The sequence below is a fragment of the Pseudophryne corroboree genome (genome assembly GCF_028390025.1).
Source record: "Pseudophryne corroboree isolate aPseCor3 chromosome 8 unlocalized genomic scaffold, aPseCor3.hap2 SUPER_8_unloc_5, whole genome shotgun sequence".
In the NCBI taxonomy this organism is placed as follows: Eukaryota; Metazoa; Chordata; class Amphibia; order Anura; family Myobatrachidae; genus Pseudophryne; species Pseudophryne corroboree.
In genome coordinates, this window is record NW_026967623.1 from 152,352 (window position 1) to 171,946 (window position 19,595).

General features: G+C 53.0%; 1 protein-coding gene across 1 annotated transcript in view; it reads right to left on the bottom strand.

Moving 5' to 3' along the window:
* PLXNA3 (plexin A3) overlaps nt 1-19,595 on the bottom strand; it is a 511,209-nt gene that overhangs the window by 119,305 nt on the left and 372,309 nt on the right. The window contains exons 11-13 of the mRNA XM_063950477.1: nt 8,290-8,386; nt 3,324-3,514; nt 2,881-3,026 (exon numbers count right to left, since the gene is read on the bottom strand). Of these exons, the coding sequence (XP_063806547.1) occupies nt 2,881-3,026; nt 3,324-3,514; nt 8,290-8,386 (434 nt within the window). The remainder of the gene's footprint in view (nt 1-2,880; nt 3,027-3,323; nt 3,515-8,289; nt 8,387-19,595) is intronic.

Consider the following 19,595-nt stretch of genomic DNA (forward strand, 5'->3'; position numbering starts at 1 on the left):
GCTCCCGGCGCCTCAGCGCTGAAACAAGCCAGGGTCACGGCGGCCGGGACAAGTGTCCCGGGCCGCCGGACTTAGGTACAGGGGGGTGCGCCGCTGCGTGCGGCGAGGCCACAAAGGTAGTGCCACACTGGGGGGACAGGGGGAGCCAGCTCCCTGGACCCCAGTGGCAGGCAGACAGGCTGGAGGGTGGGGGAAGCCAGCCCCATACCTCCAGCACACAGAGAGCCCTAGCAGCCAGGCTGCAGGGCTAGGGAAGGCACTGCAGTGCCTGAGTATGTAGAGTCTGTGCAGGGCACAGGCTCAGTGTATAGTTACAGGGAAATGTACAGTGTGATTTAAAATGTAATGTATTTAAAGAGAAATTGCACTTACTTGATTGTGTGTCCCAGGAGGGGGGAATCCATGGCTGTGCAGGCTGATGGATTCTCCCAGACCTTTTCCCTAAAAACGGAATGCTTTCCCATCCAGCCTCACAGTTCCAATGGGCACAGGGAGAAAGAGAAGCAGCTTAGCTATAAAACAAGCTGAGTGGTTTCTTGGAGCTCCATGGAGATCAGCCGTAGTGGACCAGAGACCTGGACCGGGGAGCCAGGCTGCCCAGCTCTGGAGCCCAAATCCAGGCTGCAGGCAGTGAGAGGGGTCCCGGGCAGGTTTCTGGAAGTCAGTTTAGGAGGGAAAACCTCCCCCCAGCCAGACTGAACGGCACCGTGGGAGTACCCTGCTCTCCCAGATGGGAGAGTCCAAGGAGACCGACCACTCCCCACTGTCCATAGGGACCAATGTTGGGTGTGCATGAGACCAGAGCATGCACAGCTCATGGGTAAACATTGATTGGTTGTGCACCACAGGGCGGGCTTACCCCCTGTGGTAAGGGGTCTTGGAGAGGGATAAAAGAAGGGCAGTTGGCCCATAGGATTGTGTATTGTAACATCTTCTTCTGCTGAAAAGATCTTGATTGTATGCTGTTGCCCCTAGCAATAGGGAGGAGCCTTTTTAAAGGTTATTTGAGCAATAAACACCTTTGCCTCAAGAAGACTGCTTCATCTTGTGACCAACAGGGTTAGGCCAAACCTAGCCCCGTTCTCCGGCTGTCCAGGGAAGCACCTGACGTCTCCAAGCTCCGCCTTCCGCCAGCTACCGGTAGAGGCCTAGCAAGTGGCTAGTGGGGATTCGTCGACACCACACAGGTGTGGTAAAGCAGTGCGTCGGCACATACAGAGCAGAACCGTGGTTCCAAACGCCACGGCAGGTTAGGAGTTTGGTGGTGGCAGCGAGAACCCGCCCACAGCGCAGTGGGTGGAGTCAGTAACAGGCGGTTACTGACGGTAAGCGGGAATCCCCTATGTGGTCAGGCCTCGTGCGGCTTGACCTTCCATTCTGTGTGCAGTCAACGGGACGCGGAAGCTGCGAGTGCTTCCGTACGGTATCGTCCTGTCACAGGGTCGCTTCAGGAATGAGAGCGTACCCATGAGAAACTTCTCGGACCCAGGCGTCTGTTGTGATCTGACACCATGCGTGGGTGAACTGAAGAAGTCTGCTTCCCACCGTCAAGCTGACCGTTTATCCTCTGGGTTGGTAGTGGGACATCTAGTTGTCCGGGTTTTGGATTTGGAGGCCTTGGGCCAAATGTAATAGAGTGAGAGTTCCAGAAAGTAAGATTTGGTAAGGTTTTTCAGGGTTTTTTTAAAGTAGCAATCATTTACACTGCAAAACCAGGTTGATCTTGCTGTGTAAAAGATTGCCAGTTTAAAAAAAAAAAAAAAATGCAAAACCTTACCAAATCTCTCATTATATTACATTTGGTTCCTTGACTGAGATATGACCCTTGGCCTTGCCTTGTGGACGAAAGGACCAAAACAACTAAGGGTGTGTACACACGGGTGGTCATTCCGAGTTGTTCGCTTGGTAATTTTGTTCGCATCGCTGCGATTTTCCGCTAATTGCGCATGCGCAATGTCCGCAGTGCGACTGCGCCAAGTAAATTTGCTATGTAGTTAGGAATTTTACTCACGGCATTACAAGGTTTTTTCTTCAGAAAAATATATATAAAATATATATAAAAAAAGAGGCAAATACCACTGACTTATCACTAAATCTCCTGAACAATGAGGACTAGGAACATCAGATTTAGACCGTAGCTTGCTTTTGTGACGTAGGCACCCACTTATAAGAGATTTAAAAAAAATTCCAACCACAAAAGGGGTGAGATGATTATTGGGAATTCTCCCTCACAGAGGAGAGTTAAGACAGCCCACCCAGCCGAGGCTATAAAGAATGCATGGTGCCGGCAATACCAAGTCGCAGCGCGGGGAGGACACAATGCTCCGTTCCTGGACTTCCTTGCCAGTGGCAGTTGCAAAGCAGTCCATTATTCAAATAGGGGAGCCACATCAACTGCCACCCCTAAACATCGCTGGGTGTCCAGCCTTATGGTTTAGGAGATTTTGTGGTGAGTCAGTGGTATTTGAGAATATAGACATTATGGATATGGGGGGGCGGTACTCACGTCTGCACTGTATCTGCTGGTCACATGACCGCCAGGACCCAGGGGAAGACACTGGTGATGCGACTGCCACAGTGATCAGGTAAGTAACCACTGGGTCATCATTATGTTATGTAGACATTCTATAATGTTGACATGTTAACCGCTGACCTAACATACTACACCCAAACACAGCAGTGCCCAAATAACCCAGACAATGGGTTTCCATCACAACGGACACGGTCAAGCCTGAATTATGATATGTTCATTTCTGCATGATCCTGCTAAAGGTGCACTATAACTCATTTCATATACTAACCTATTCTACCATCCAAAAGCTACATCATGATCAAATGCCTCCTAATTCCCTATAGAACATTCCCTTCAGTGTGACTTACCTCTCAGCGCTGACATACTGCGAGGGCACCGACGCACACTGCACCCCTGCCACCTGCACCCACACCTCTCGGAAGTACAAGCCAAGGTTAGCCCCACTAATGGTCACTTTGGTCCCTCCCTCTCTCGGGCCAGTAAGTGGATGAATCTAGAAAGGAACGGAAGTGGCAAATAGGTGAGAAACACCTGGGGAGAGGGGTCACGCAACATACAAATATAAAAAGAACATTTACAGACAAGAGTTTTGGTGTGCACAGGGGAAAAACCTGCCACCTCCATCACAACTTTAGCACAATACATTACACTTATACTCTTACAGGGTTCTTACAGATTCATTCACACACAGTATCCTGTACTTTGGGCACATTAAGGATCTACGCTAACTTTGCTTGTCTGACCATAGGAACACTTAAAGAGGACACTCAGATTGTGATAGAAAACTGACCTCATAGATTTGGGGATTGGTACAGCGCGTGTTCCTTTTGCTGAGATGCATCCAGTTGGTCTTGGGGTTTGCACAATACTGGCGGAGGAGGCATTTACTGTCTGATACACACCAGCCGCATTCAAAGCGTGGATCTGCCTTCAAACAGAGACCGCAGCTCTCCCGCTGAGCGTGACATTTGTATAGCAAAGCTGTGAGGAAGAGAGAGGTTCACTATGAGCTTGTATACATGAGGCCACGCTAGGAGGATGAGAGGGGTGCACTATGAGCTGGTATACATGAGGCCACACTGGGAGGAAGAGAGAGGTGCACTATGAGCTGGTATACATGAGGCCACGCTGGGAGGAAGAGAGAGGTGCACTATGAGCTGGTATACATGAGGCCACGCTGGGAGGAAGAGAGATGTACTATGAGCTGGTATACATGAGGCCACGCTGGGAGGAAGAGAGATGTACTATGAGCTGGTATACATGAGGCCACGCTGGGAGGAAGAGAGATGTACTATGAGCTGGTATACATGAGGCCACACTGGGAGGAAGAGAGAGATTCACTATGAGCTGGTATACATGAGGCCACGCTGGGAGGAAGAGAGATGCACTATGAGCTGGTATGCATGAGGCCACGCTGGGAGGAAGAGAGAGATTCACTATGAGCTGGTATACATGAGGCCACGCTGGGAGGAAGAGAGAGGTGCACTATGAGCTGGTATACATGAGGCCACGCTGGGAGGAAGAGAGAGGTGTACTATGAGCTGGTATACATGAGGCCACACTGGGAGGAAGAGAGAGGTGCACTATGAGCTTGTATACATGAGGCCACGCTGGGAGGAAGACAGATGTACTATGAGCTGGTATACATGAGGCCACGCTGGGAGGATGAGAGAGATGTACTATGAGCTGGTATAAATGAGGCCACGCTGGGAGGATGAGAGATGTACTATGAGCTGGTATACATGAGGCCACGCTGGGAGGAAGAGAGAGGTGCATTATGAGCTGGTATACATGAGGCCACGGTGAGAGAATGAGAGAGGTGCACTATGAGCTGGTATACATGAGGCCACGCTGGGAGGAAGAGAGAGATGTACTATGAGCTGGTATACATGAGGCCACGCTGGGAGGAAGAGAGATGTACTATGAACTGGTATACATGAGGCCACACTGGGAGGAAGAGAGATGTACTATGAGCTGGTATACATGAGGCCACACTGGGAGGAAGACAGATGTACTATGAGCTGGTATACATGAGGCCACGCTGGGAGGATGAGAGAGATGTACTATGAGCTGGTATAAATGAGGCCACGCTGGGAGGATGAGAGATGTACTATGAACTGGTATACATGAGGCCACACTGGGAGGAAGGGGTTCACTACGGCTGGCCGGCGGTCGGGCTCCCGGCGACCAGCATCCCGGCGCCGGGAGCCCGACCGCCGGCTTACCGACAGCTTGGCGAGCGCAAATGAGCCCCTTGCGGGCGCGCTACGCGCGCCACACTATTTTATTCTCCCTCTATGGGGGTCGTGGACCCCCACGAGGGAAAATAAGTGTCGGTATGCCGGCTGTCGGGCTCCCGGCGCCGGTATACTGAGCGCCGGGAGCCCGACCGCCGGCAAACAGAAGACCACCCGGGAGGAAGAGAGGGGTGTACTATGAGCTGGTATACATGAGGCCACGCTGGGAGGAAGAAAGATGTACTATGAGCTGGTATACATGAGGCCACACTGGGAGGAAGAGAGAGATGTACTATGAGCTGGTATACATGAGGCCACGCTGGGAGGAAGAGATACACACTATAAGCTGGTGTTCATGTGGTCACGCTGGGAGGAAGAGAGAGATGCACTATGAGCTGGTATACATGAGGCCACGCTGGGAGGAAGAGAGATGTACTATGAGGCCACGCTGGGAGGAAGAAAGAGATGTACTATGAGCTGGTATACATGAGGCCACACTGGGAGGAAGAGAGAGGTGTACTATGAGCTGGTATACATGAGGCCACGCTGGGAGGATGAGAGAGATGTACTATGAGCTGGTATACATGAGGCCACGCTGGGAGGATGAGACAGATGTACTATGAGCTGGTATACATGAGGCCACGCTGGGAGGAAGAGAGAGGTGCACTATGAGCTGGTATACATGAGGCCACGCTGGGAGGAAGAGAGAGATGTACTATGAGCTGGTATACATGAGGCCACGCTGGGAGGAAGAGAGAGATTCACTATGAGCTGGTATACATGAGGCCACGCTGGGAGGAAGAGAGAGGTGCACTATGAGCTGGTATACATGAGGCCACACTGGGAGGAAGAGAGATGTACTATGAGCTGGTATACATGAGGCCACGCTGGGAGGAAGAGAGATGTACTATGAGCTGGTATACATGAGGCCACGCTGGGAGGAAGAGAGATGTACTATGAGCTGGTATACATGAGGCCACGCTGGGAGGAAGAGAGAGATGTACTATGAGCTGGTATACATGAGGCCACGCTGGGAGGAAGAGAGAGGTGCACTATGAGCTGGTATACATGAGGCCACGCTGGGAGGAAGAGAGAGATGTACTATGAGCTGGAATACATGAGGCCACGCTGGGAGGAATAGAGATGTACTATGAGCTGGTATACATGAGGCCACGCTGGGAGGAAGAGAGAGATGTACTATGAGCTGGTATACATGAGGCCACGCTGGGAGGAAGAGAGATGTACTATGAGCTGGTATACATGAGGCCACGCTGGGAGGAAGAAAGAGGTGCACTATGAGCTGGTATACATGAGGCCACGCTGGGAGGAAGAGAGAGGTGCACTATGAGCTGGTATACATGAGGCCACGCTGGGAGGAAGACAGATGTACTATGAGCTGGTATACATGAGGCCACGCTGGGAGGAAGAGAGAGATGTACTATGAGCTGGTATACATGAGGCCACGCTGGGAGGAAGAGAGAGGTGCACTATGAGCTGGTATACATGAGGCCACGCTGGGAGGAAGAGAGAGATGTACTATGAGCTGGAATACATGAGGCCACGCTGGGAGGAATAGAGATGTACTATGAGCTGGTATACATGAGGCCACGCTGGGAGGAAGAGAGAGATGTACTATGAGCTGGTATACATGAGGCCACGCTGGGAGGAAGAGAGATGTACTATGAGCTGGTATACATGAGGCCACGCTGGGAGGAAGAAAGAGGTGCACTATGAGCTGGTATACATGAGGCCACGCTGGGAGGAAGAGAGAGGTGCACTATGAGCTGGTATACATGAGGCCACGCTGGGAGGAAGACAGATGTACTATGAGCTGGTATACATGAGGCCACGCTGGGAGGAAGAGAGATGTACTATGAGCTGGTATACATGAGGCCACGCTGGGAGGAAGAGAGAGATTCACTATGAGCTGGTATACATGAGGCCACGCTGGGAGGAAGAGAGAGGTGCACTATGAGCTGGTATACATGAGGCCACACTGGGAGGAAGAGAGATGTACTATGAGCTGGTATACATGAGGCCACGCTGGGAGGAAGAGAGATGTACTATGAGCTGGTATACATGAGGCCACGCTGGGAGGAAGAAAGATGTACTATGAGCTGGTATACATGAGGCCACGCTGGGAGGAAGAGAGGTGTGCACTATGAGCTGGTATACATGAGGCCACGCTGGGAGGAAGAGAGGTGTGCACTATGAGCTGGTATACATGAGGCCACACTGGGAGGAAGAGAGAGATGTACTATGAGCTGGTATACATGAGGCCACACTGGGAGGAAGAGAGAGATGTACTATGAGCTGGTATACATGAGGCCACGCTGGGAGGAAGAGGGAGATGTACTATGAGCTGGTATACATGAGGCCACGCTGGGAGGAAGAGAGGTGCACTATGAGCTGGTATACATGAGGCCACGCTGGGAGGAAGAGAGATGTACTATGAGCTGGTATACATGAGGCCACGCTGGGAGGAAGAGAGAGGTGCACTATGAGCTGGTATACATGAGGCCACACTGGGAGGAAGAGAGAGATGTACTATGAGCTGGTATACATGAGGCCACGCTGGGAGGAAGAGGGAGATGTACTATGAGCTGGTATACATGAGGCCACGCTGGGAGGAAGAGAGGTGCACTATGAGCTGGTATACATGAGGCCACGCTGGGAGGAAGAGAGATGTACTATGAGCTGGTATACATGAGGCCACGCTGGGAGGAAGAGAGAGATGTACTATGAGCTGGTATACATGAGGCCACACTGGGAGGAAGAGAGAGATGTACTATGAGCTGGTATACATGAGGCCACGCTGGGAGGAAGAGAGAGGTTCACTATGAGCTGGTATACATGAGGCCACGCTGGGAGGAAGAGAGAGATGTACTATGAGCTGGTATACATGAGGCCACGCTGGGAGGAAGAGAGATACACTATGAGCTGGTATACATGAGGCCACGCTGGGAGGAAGAGAGATGTACTATGAGCTGGTGTTCATGTGGCCACGCTGGGAGGAAGAGAGAGATGCACTATGAGCTGGTATACATGAGGCCACGCTGGGAGGAAGAGAGATGTACTATGAGCTGGTATACATGAGGCCACGCTGGGAGGAAGAAAGATGTACTATGAGCTGGTATACATGAGGCCACACTGGGAGGAAGAGAGAGATGTACTATGAGCTGGTATACACGAGGCCACGCTGGGAGGAAGAGAGATGTACTATGAGCTGGTATACACGAGGCCACGCTGGGAGGAAGAGAGATGTACTATGAGCTGGTATACATGAGGCCACGCTGGGAGGAAGAGAGATGTACTATGAGCTGGTATACATGAGGCCACGCTGGGAGGAAGACAGATGTACTATGAGCTGGTATACATGAGGCCACGCTGGGAGGAAGAGAGAGATGTACTATGAGCTGGTATACATGAGGCCACGCTGGGAGGAAGAGAGATGTACTATGAGCTGGTGTTCATGTGGCCATGTATGTCATGCATACGGATCGGGCACCTGCCTTGTACCTTTAAATGTGGCTGGTTTATCGATATAAAAATGTCCGTCCCACACGATGGAGAAATCAACAGACAGGTCACCAGATTCATTCCCTTCATATGTGTACTGCAAAAAAAAAAAGACCATAAATCAGTATCAGGTTGAGTATCCCATATCCAAATATTCCGAAATACGGACTTTTTTGCGTGAGAGTGAGATAGTGAAACCTTTGTTTTTTGATTGCTCAATGTACACAAACTTTGTTTAATACACAAAGTTATTAATAATACTGTATTAAATGACCTTCAGGCTGTGTGTATAAGGCGTATATGAAACATAAATGAATTGTGTGAATGTAGACACACTTTGTTCAATGCAAAGTTATAAAAAATATTGGCTAAAATTATCTTCTGGCTGTGTGTATAGGGTGTATATGTAACATAAATGCATTCTGTGCTTAGACTTGGGTCCCATCACCATGATATCTCATTATGGTATGCAATTATTCCAAAATACGGAAAAATCCGATATCCAAAATACCTCTGGTCCCAAGCATTTTGGATGAGGGAGACTCAACCTGTATTAGTATCTCATCATCAATGATACCATTCAAACCCAAAAAACTTAGTCTGTTTATTTTTGCTTTGGTTGTGTCAAGTTAAAGATTCCACAATTAAAGAAAAATATAAATATATATATAATAAAGCTTTCAAACAGTCGAAACAATAACATTAAAGACAAAACAAACAAGAAGAACGTATGCTACATAGAGACTGGAGGAGAGTGGTACACAAAGCATAGGACAGAACACAGTATAAGCTGGGGGCAGGTGATCATGTCATCTTACAGACGTAGCCACGCTCATACACATCGCTGCAGTGTACGCCGTGCTGCCACTAGTTGCAGACGGCAATCTCACCATTGAAGACTATGACACGCGTATGCATGCCTGCACCATAATAACAGGCACACGTCACTCCATCCATGTGTACGCATCACGGGATGGAGGAACGTGGCCACATCTGTAGTGAAAAAATATACAACACAGATAAAGGATTGAGCACTGCGCCGAAATATCAGAACGTTTTGTTATCGCAACATAAGATTTTTTCAAATTTTAGAGTGCCGCTGGTTTATATACTAATAAAACAATATATATATATATATATATATATATATATATATATATATATATATATATGTATATATACACACACACACGCAGTATGAGGGTGTCAGCGTCCGGAGTCTTACCGGTACGCTGGGGCCGCGGGTCTGGCTTCCTTGGCGTTGTGCGGGCAGCAGCGGAGGTGGGCTGCTGCGCCGGATCCGTGGGCAGCAGTAGCGGCGGTGAGGGGGTCCGCTCGTGGTGGCGGGACGCCGCTACAGCGGGTCGCTCTTGCTGGAGACCAGGGGCAGTGAGCAATGTGGCTTTGCAAAAAGGTCTGCATTACTGGGCGCCGCCATGTTGGAGACCAAGTTTTAAGCATAGTCCCTGTTTCCTGTTTCTTCCAGCCAATCCAGGGGAAGCTCTCCCTATAAAAGGGGGCTGGTTTAGGACAGGGATGCCAGTGCTTCAAGTTACAACCCTGTTGTAGGTGCTTTAGCCTGTGCTCCCAGGATTCCTGCTGTATCTTGGTTCCTCCTGATCCTGCTTGGTTGGTTTTCTGTTGCTGCTGCAGCCCTGCCGTTTCTTGCCTGCTACTGCCTGTGGAAGCGCTCCTGGAAAACCCGGTCCAGTAAGACTCTTTGGGCACAGTCGACCCCGGGTCTTCTGCCTCGTCTTTCAAGCCACACTCCACAGATCTCCTTCACCAGCCACGCCTTTGTACCACTGACCACAGCCTGCAGATTATTATCTTCAAGCCTCGTTTTCCAAACCACAGTCCACAGTCCTGGTCTCCAGCCACGTTTTCAACTACCATCCACAGTTCCACAGTTCATCTACAGTCTCGTCTTTCGAATCACAGTCCGCAGTTCTTCACCTCCAGCCACGTCTTTAACCATTGTGCTTCAGCCTCTGTTCTCTACCTCAGCCCTGTACATAATAAAAACTTTCCATTGACACTCAAACCTCGCCTACGTTCTTCATTGCTCCGTGTCCCATGCGAATGAACTATATCCAGCCCCCTCATCTGATTCAATCACAGCCTGCTACCTCCTCGGGCAAATCTCAGCTGCCGGATCCTCAAACCCTGCCAGACGTGACAGTGGGTGAATTGCATTACTGACGCATGTATCCAGTGTGTGGAGGGAGGAATCTGCCCACATAGGGAACAATGAGGTGTGTCCACACCTTGAGGCTGCATTGTTGAGTCCAGTTGGGGCTGGGCAGATTGTGTGTTCAAGTTGGACTACAGACAGTATAATAGGATACTGAGGGACAGGACGCCATTCCAGGCCTGCATATGGCAGAGTGTGCTACTAAGCTCTGTGGATAGACTGCGCTTCTGGAGATGTGGCATCAAGCCAAGCCAGGCAGGAGCCTGTGTCACCTGGAAGGAAGCAGGACAGGCCGTGAGCCTTGAATGTGAGCAGGCCGGAGCCTGTGTTATGCCTACAAGCAGCAGGAAAAACTGAGAAGTGAGAAGCCAGAGACCAACCCAGACCAGACTAACTACACCTGTGAGAGACAGGACTGGAAAGACTTTTAGAGACTTTGTCATGGGCGAAGAAGTGAGTCAGTGCTCTGAATGGGGGCTAGGTGTTTGATGTTTTCTGTTCATTTGTGTTGAATGCTGCCAATAAAGCTTTATTATTTCATTTATTCACAGCAAAAGCAGTCTTTGGATCCTAATTTAGCACCTGTACACTACACCAATACAGCCAACTTCCGAGCTAATTGCCCCATATCATCACAATAATAAGAGTTATGGTAGCCCTAACTTCGTTAACTTTTTTTCTTCAAAGTCCACAGGGTCCACAGGATTACCAAGTGGTATGGGTAGTTGGAGTGACCAAGCACCAAACATACAGTTAAAGCTTTCAGCTCCCAGGATGCCTTGGTTCCTCCTCCCCTATACCCCAGACTAGCCAGTTTAGTGAACAAGTCCAGAGCAGGAGAGAGGAGAAGGAAGAATGGTACACACAAGAAACGCATTCATAATACGAGAGAACTGGCGACCAGAAAGAAATGCCCATTGAAGCCAGGTGGGTCAGGGTGGGCTTCCTGTGGACCATATGGACTTCGAAGAAAAAGTGTTAACAAAGGTAGGTCTACCATAAGTCTTATATTCTTCTTCAGGGGAGTCCACAAGGATGCCATGGGGATGTCCCAAAGCAGTTTCCCCTAAGGGAGGGGACGTGCCTGAGCGGAATGGAGAACTCTGTGCCCAAAGCCAGCATCTGGGGAGGTGAAGGTATCAGTAAAGTGTGGGCGGAAGACCACATGGCTGCCTTATAGAACTGTTTGGCAGATACGCCACGACTAGCAGCCCATGAGGGTCCCACAGACAGAGTGGAATGAGCTGTGACCATATTTGGAACTGGGAAGTCCGCCTGTCTGTATGCCTGAGAAATAGTCAAGACGCAGCCAACGTACCAAAGCTTGTTTGTTAGCCGGCCAGCTGCGTTTGTGGAAGCCATAAAGTTCCAAAAGAGAATCTGATTTACAAAGGCCTTTTGTGCAATTGACATAAATCCGGAGAGCCCGTACCACATCCAGCAAGGCGTTGCTTGTGGAAAAGGTAGGAGATTGAAAAGTCGGGACAATAATCTCTTTATTAATATGAAAATCTAAACACTACTTCGGGAAGGTAGCCTGACATGGTTCTGAGGACGGCCCTATCCGAATGGAAGATCAACAAGGGTGAGCAACACGAAAGCACCCCTAGATCAAAGACTCAGCAAGCAGAGGCAATAGCAAGGAGGAAAAGAGTCTCATGTCAGCCACTTGAAGTCCACAGAGCACAATGGTTCAAACGGAGCTGCCTGTAAAGCCCGGAGAACCAAGGACAAATCCCATGGAGCCACCGGAGGGACAAACAGGGGTTGAATGTAGAGAACTCCCTGAAAGAAGGTCCGGATGTCGGGTAAGGAAGCGATCTCTCGCTGGAAGCAAATGGTCAGAGCAGAAACCTGTACCTTGAGGGATGCCAGGCACAGTCCCAAGTCCAACCCAGCTTGGAGGAAGGCAAGAACTCTGGCTACGCTGAAGGCAGTATGATTACAGCCTCGAGGTGAACACCTCTGAAAATAAGAATGCCATATTCTGTAGTAAATCCTGGCTAAGGAAGGTTTACGAGCCCTAAGCATCATCTGAACAACTGAACGGGAGAAGCCCAAAGATCTTAATAGGAATGTCTAAAGAGCCACGCCGTCAAAGACAGACAAGCCAGGTCTGGGTGAAGACACGGACCCTAAGTCAGCAGATCTGGCCGAAGAGGAAGACTAAAGGGAGCATCTTATGGAGAGACCCAGTAGATCTTGGCCAGTCTAGAGCTATGAGAAGCAGGATACCTACTTATCGCTTGAACTTGCGTAGAACTCTCAGGAGGAAAGTAACTGGAGGAACGACTTATTCATCGCCAGAACGTACACAAAGGCTTCATCGGGATCCCTGGTCCTGGACACATAAACCGTCAGTTTGTGGTTGTGGCACGAGGCCATGACATCCACGTCTGGCAGGCCTCACTTGACCAGAATCTGAAATACTTCTGGATGTAGAGCTCACTCGCCGGACTGGACGTTCTGTTGGCATAAGTGGTAGCTTCCCAGTTGATGACTCCTGGGATGAACACTTCCGAGATGGCTGGCAGATGACGTTCTGCCCAAGTAAGAATGTGTGCCACTTCCTTCATGGCAACCAGACTTCGTGTGCCTCCCTAATGGTTGAGGTAGGCCACCGCAGTGGCATTGTCAAATTGTACTTGAACAGGTCAGCCATGTAGAAGGCCCTGTGCCAGACTGAGTGCTCTGTACACTGCCCGAAGTGCCAAAGAACTGCCCCAGTAAGTTGATGGGCAGGCAACTTTCCTGAACTGTCCAGCGTCCCTGAAAGGGCCGATGAGTGGTCATTGCTCCCCATCCGTGGAGGCTGGCATCTATGGTGATGAGCACACAATCTGGAATCCAAAAGGGGTGGTCTTTGTCCAGGTGGAATGTCTGTAACCACCACAGGAGAGAGAGAGAGAGAGAGAGAGAGAGAGAGAGAGAGAGAGTCGGACTTCCAGGGAGAGGACCATTGTTTGAGATCTGATGAGTTGATGCTATCCTTTCCACTGTGATAAGATCAGATGATGAAGAGGCCTGGAGTGAAACTGGGTGTAGTCCACCGCGTTGAAGATGGAAACCATGGACCCCAGGACCTGCATAGCTGAGTAGATGGACACTCGCCGGTGTCGAAGAAAGTTGCGCAGGTGAGTGTGATCCAGTGTTCGCAAAGATGCACTATAATGCGTAATTTAACCATGAAATAGGTGACTAGGTCCCTCTATTTGAAGATGCGTGGACGCGCTCATCTTGCTCTATGTGCCATGCCAGCGGAGCGCTCCAGCCAATCAGCAGCACACAAGAGGTGACTGACTGCTTCCTCAGCCAGTCAGTCACCTTCCATAGTCCCCAGCCAATCGCAGCCCCCTGCAACCTCCCTCTCTCCCTGCCCGCCAGTGCAGCACGCTGCTCTATTTGAATCCTCACCGCTGTGCTGTGACCCTGGGAGCAGCTGCCTCACCATGCGTCTATGCCACAGCACAGGCAGAGAGTTGCCCCACTCACCCAGCACAGCGCCACAAGCACTCTCACTAGTACTATCCCAGCTGCTATCTACCCTTACCACCTCCCTACCCCAAGCACCACCTACCCCTAACCCCCTCCTGGCACCCAGTACTGCTCCAGCTCCTATCAACCCTTACCCTCTCCTGACCCCCAGAACTGCCTGTCCCTAACCCCCTCCTGGCACCCAGTACTGCTCCAGCTCCTATCAACCCTTACCCTCTCCTTACCTCCAGCACTACCTGCCCCTAACCCAATCCTGGCACCCAGTACTGCTCCAGCTTCTATCAACCCTTACCCCCTCCCGACCCACAGCACTGCCTGTCCCTAACCCCCTCATGGCACCCAGTACTGCTCCAGCTTCTATCAACCCTTACCCCCTCCCGACCCACAGCACTGCCTGTCCCTAATCCAATCCTGGCACCTAGTACTATCCCAGCTGCTATCTACCCTTACCCCCTCCCTACCCCAAGCACCACCTACCCCTAACCCCCTCCTGGCACCCAGTACTGCTCCAGCTCCTATAAACCCTTACCCTCTCCCGACCCCCAACACTGCCTGTCCCTAACCCAATCCTGGCACCCAGTACTGCTCCAGCTGCTATCTACCCTTACCCCCTCCCGACCCCCAGCACTACCTGCCCCTAACCCCCTCCTGGCACCCAGTACTGCTCCAGCTCCTATCAACCCTTACCCCCTCCCTACCCCCAGCACTGCCTGTCCCTAACCCCCTCCTGGCACCCAGTACTGCTCCAGCTTCTATCAACCCTTACCCCCTCCCGACCCACAGCACTGCCTGTCCCTAACCCCCTCATGGCACCCAGTACTGCTCCAGCTTCTATCAACCCTTACCCCCTCCCGACCCACAGCACTGCCTGTCCCTAACCCCCTCCTGGCACCCAGTACTGCTCCAGCTCCTATCAACCCTTACCCCCAGCACTGTCTGTCCCTAACCCCCTCATGGCACCCAGTACTACTCCAGCTCCTATCAACCCTTACCCCCTCCCGACCCACAGCACTGCCTGTCCCTAACCCAATCCTGGCACCCAGTACTATCCCAGCTGCTATCTACCCTTACCCCCTCCCTACCCCCAGCACTACCTGTCCCTAACCCCCTCCTGGCACCCAGTACGGCTCCAGCTCTTATCAACCCTTACCCCCTCCCAACCCCCAGCACTGCCTGTCACTAACCCCCTCCTGGCACCCAGTACTGCTCCAGCTTCTATCAACCCTTACCTTCTCCTGACCCCAAGCACTGCCTGTCCCTAACTCAATCCTGGCACCCAGTACTGCTCCAGCTCCTATCAACCCTTACCCCCTCCCGACCCCCAGCACTACCTGTCCCTAACCCCCTCCTGGCACCCAGTACTGCTCCAGCTTCTATCAACCCTTACCCTCTCCTGACCCCCAGCACTGCCTGTCCCTAACCCCCTCCTGGCACCCAGTACTGCTCCAGCTTCTATCAACCCTTACCCCCTCCCGACCCACAGCACTGCCTGTCCCTAACCCAATCCTGGCACCCAGTACTGCTCCAGCTCCTATCAACCCTTACCCCCTTCTGACCCACAGCACTGCCTGTCCCTAACCCAATCCTGGCACCCAGTACTGCTCCAGCTTCTATCAACCCTTACCCTCTCCCGACCCACAGCACTGCCTGTCCCTAACCCAATCCTGGCACCCAGTACTGCTCCAGCTTCTATCAACCCTTATCCCCTTCTGACCCACAGCACTGCCTGTCCCTAACCCAATCCTGGCACCCAGTACTGCTCCAGCTTCTATCAACCCTTACCCCCTCCCGACCCACAGCACTGCCTGTCCCTAACCCCCTCATGGCACCCAGTACTGCTCCAGCTCCTATCAACCCTTACCCCCTCCCGACCCACAGCACTGCCTGTCCCTAACCTAATCCTGGCACCCAGTACTATCCCAGCTGCTATCTACCCTTACCCCCTCCCTACCCCCAGCACTACCTAACCCTAACCAAATCCTGGCACCCAGTACTGCTCCAGCTCCTATCAACCCTTACCCCCTCCCTACCCCCAGCACCACCTACCCCTAACCCAATCCTGGCACCCAGTACTGCTCCAGCTCCTATCAACCCTTACCCCCTCCCGACCCCCAGCACCACCTACCCCTATCCCCCTCCTGGCACCCAGTACTGCTCCAGCTTCTATCAACCCTTACCCCCTCCCGACCGCCAGCACTGCCTGTCCCTAACCCAATCCTGGCACCCAGTACTGCTCCAGCTCCTATCAACCCTTACCCTCTCCTGACCCCCAGCACTGCCTGTCCCTAACCCCCTCCTGGCACCCAGTACTGCTCCAGCTTCTATCAACCCTTACCCTCTCCCGACCCACAGCACTGCCTATCCCTAAACCCCCTCTTGGCACCCAGTACTGCTCCAGCTCCTATCAACCCTTACCCTCTCCTTACTTCCAGCACTACCTACCCCTAACCCAATCCTGGCACCCAGTACTGCTCCAGCTTCTATCAACCCTTACCCCCTCCCGACCCACAGCACTGCCTGTCCCTAACCCCCTCATGGCACCCAGTACTGCTCCAGCTCCTATCAACCCTTACCCCCTCCCGACCCACAGCACTACCTAACCCTAACCAAATCCTGGCACCCACTACTGCTACAGCTCCTATCAACCCTTACCCCCTCCCTACCCCAAGCACCACCTACCCCTAGCCCAATCCTGGCACCCAGTACTGCTCCAGCTCCTATCAACCCTTACCCCCTCCCGACCCACAGCACTGCCTGTCCCAAACCCCCTCCTGGCACCCAGTACTGCTCCAGCTCCTATCAACCCTTACCCCCTCCCGACCCCAGCACTGCCTGTCCCTAACCCCCTCATGGCACCCAGTACTGCTCCAGCTCCTATCAACCCTTACCCCCTCCCGACCCACAGCACTGCCTGTCCCTAACCCCCTCATGGCACCCAGTACTGCTCCAGCTTCTATCAACCCTTACCCCCTCCCGACCCACAGCACTGCCTGTCCCTAACCCCCTCATGGCACCCAGTACTGCTCCAGCTCCTATCAACCCTTACCACCAGCACTGTCTGTCCCTAACCCCCTCATGGCACCCAGTACTACTCCAGCTCCTATCAACCCTTACCCTCTCCCGACCCCCAGCACTGCCTGTCCCTAACCCCCTCCTGGCACCCAGTACTGCTCCAGCTTCTATCAACCCTTACCCTCTCCCGACCCACAGCACTGCCTGTCCCTAACCCCCTCCTGGCACCCAGTACTGCTCCAGCTCCTATCAACCCTTACCCTCTCCTGACCCCCAGCACTGCCTGTCCCTAACCCCCTCCTGGCACCCAGTACTGCTTCAGCTCCAATCAACCCTTACCCCCTCCCGACCCACAGCACTGCCTGTCCCTAACCCAATCCTGGCACCCAGTACTATCCCAGCTGCTATCTACCCTTACCCCCTCCCTACCCCCCAGCACTACCTGTCCCTAACCCCCTCCTGGCACCCAGTACTGCTCCTGCTCTTATCAACCCTTACCCTCTCCCGACCCCCAGCACTGCCTGTCCCTAACCCCCTCCTGGCACCCAGTACTGCTCCAGCTTCTATCAACCCTTACCCCCTCCCGACCCACAGCACTGCCTGTCCCTAACCCCCTCATGGCACCCAGTACTGCTCCAGCTCCTATCAACCCTTACCCCCTCCCGACCCACAGCACTACCTAACCCTAACCAAATCCTGGCACCCAGTACTGCTCCAGCTCCTATCAACCCTTACCCCCTCCCTACCCCAAGCACCACCTACCCCTAACCCAATCCTGGCACCCAGTACTGCTCCTGCTCTTATCAACCCTTACCCTCTCCCGACCCACAGCACTGCCTGTCCCTAACCCCCTCATGGCACCGAGTACTGCTCCAGCTTCTATCAACCCTTACCCCCTCCCGACCCACAGCACTGCCTGTCCCTAACCCCCTCATGGCACCCAGTACTGCTCCAGCTCCTATCAACCCTTACCCCCAGCACTGTCTGTCCCTAACCCCCTCATTGCACCCAGTACTACTCCAGCTCCTATCAACCCTTACCCTCTCCCGACCCCCAGCACTGCCTGTCCCTAACCCCCTCCTGGCACCCAGTACTGCTCCAGCTTCTATCAACCCTTACCCACAGCACTGCCTGTCCCTAACCCCCTCCTGGAACCCAGTACTGCTCAAGCTCCTATCAACCCTTACCCTCTCCTGACCCCCAGCACTGCCTGTCCCTAACCCCCTCCTGGCACCCAGTACTGCTCCAGCTTCTATCAACCCTTACCCCCTCCCGACCCACAGCACTGCCTGTCCCTAACCCCCTCCTGGCACCCAGTACTGCTCCAGCTCCTATCAACCCTTACCCCCTCCCGACCCACAGCACTGCCTGTCCCTAACCCAATCCTGGCACCCAGTACTATCCCAGCTGCTATCTACCCTTACCCCCTCCCGACCCACAGCACTGCCTGTCCCTAACCCAATCCTGGCACCCAGTACTATCCCAGCTGCTATCTACCCTAACCCCCTCCCTACCCCCAGCACTACCTGTCCCTAACCCCCTCCTGGCACCCAGTACTGCTCCAGCTCTTATCAACCCTTACCCTCTCCCGACCCCCAGCACTGCCTGTCCCTAACCCCCTCCTGGCACCCAGTACTGCTCCAGCTGCTATCTACCCTTACCCCCTCCCGACCCCAGCACTACCTGCCCCTAACCCCCTCCTGGCACCCAGTACTGCTCCAGCTCCTATCAACCATTACCCCCTCCCGAGCCACAGCACTGCCTGTCCCTAACCCCCTCCTGGCACCCAGAACTGCTTCAGCTCCTATCAACCCTTACCCCCTCCCGAGCCACAGCACTGCGTGTCCCTAACCCAATCCTGGCACCCAGTACTGCTCCAGCTTCTATCAACCCTTACCCCCTCCCGATCCACAGCACTGCCTGTCCCTAACCCCCTCCTGGCACCCAGTACTGCTCCAGCTCCTATCAACCCTTACCCCCTCCCGACCCACAGCACTGCCTGTCCCTAACCCAATCCTGGCACCCAGTACTATCCCAGCTGCTATCTACCCTTACCCCCTCCCCACCCCCAGCACTACCTGTCCCTAACCCCCTCCTGGCACCCAGTACTGCTCCAGCTCCTATCAACCCTTACTCCCTCCCTACCCCTAGCACTACCTAACCCTAACCAAATCCTGGCACCCAGTACTGCTTCAGCTCCTATCAACCCTTACCCCCTCCCGACCCCCAGCACCACCTACCCCTAACCCAATCCTGGCACCCAGTACTGCTCCAGCTTCTATCAACCCTTACCCCCTCCCGACCCACAGCACTGCCTGTCCCAAACCCCCTCCTGGCACCCAGTACTGCTCCAGCTCCTATCAACCCTTACCCTCTCCTGACCCCCAGCACTGCCTGTCCCTAACCCCCTCCTGGCACCCAGTACTGCTCCAGCTTCTATCAACCCTTACCCCCTCCCGACCCACAGCACTGCCTATCCCTAACCCCCTCCTGGCACCCAGTACTGCTCCAGCTCCTATCAACCCTTACCCTCTCCTTACCTCCAGCACTACCTGCCCCTAACCCAATCCTGGCACCCAGTACTGCTCCAGCTTCTATCAACCCT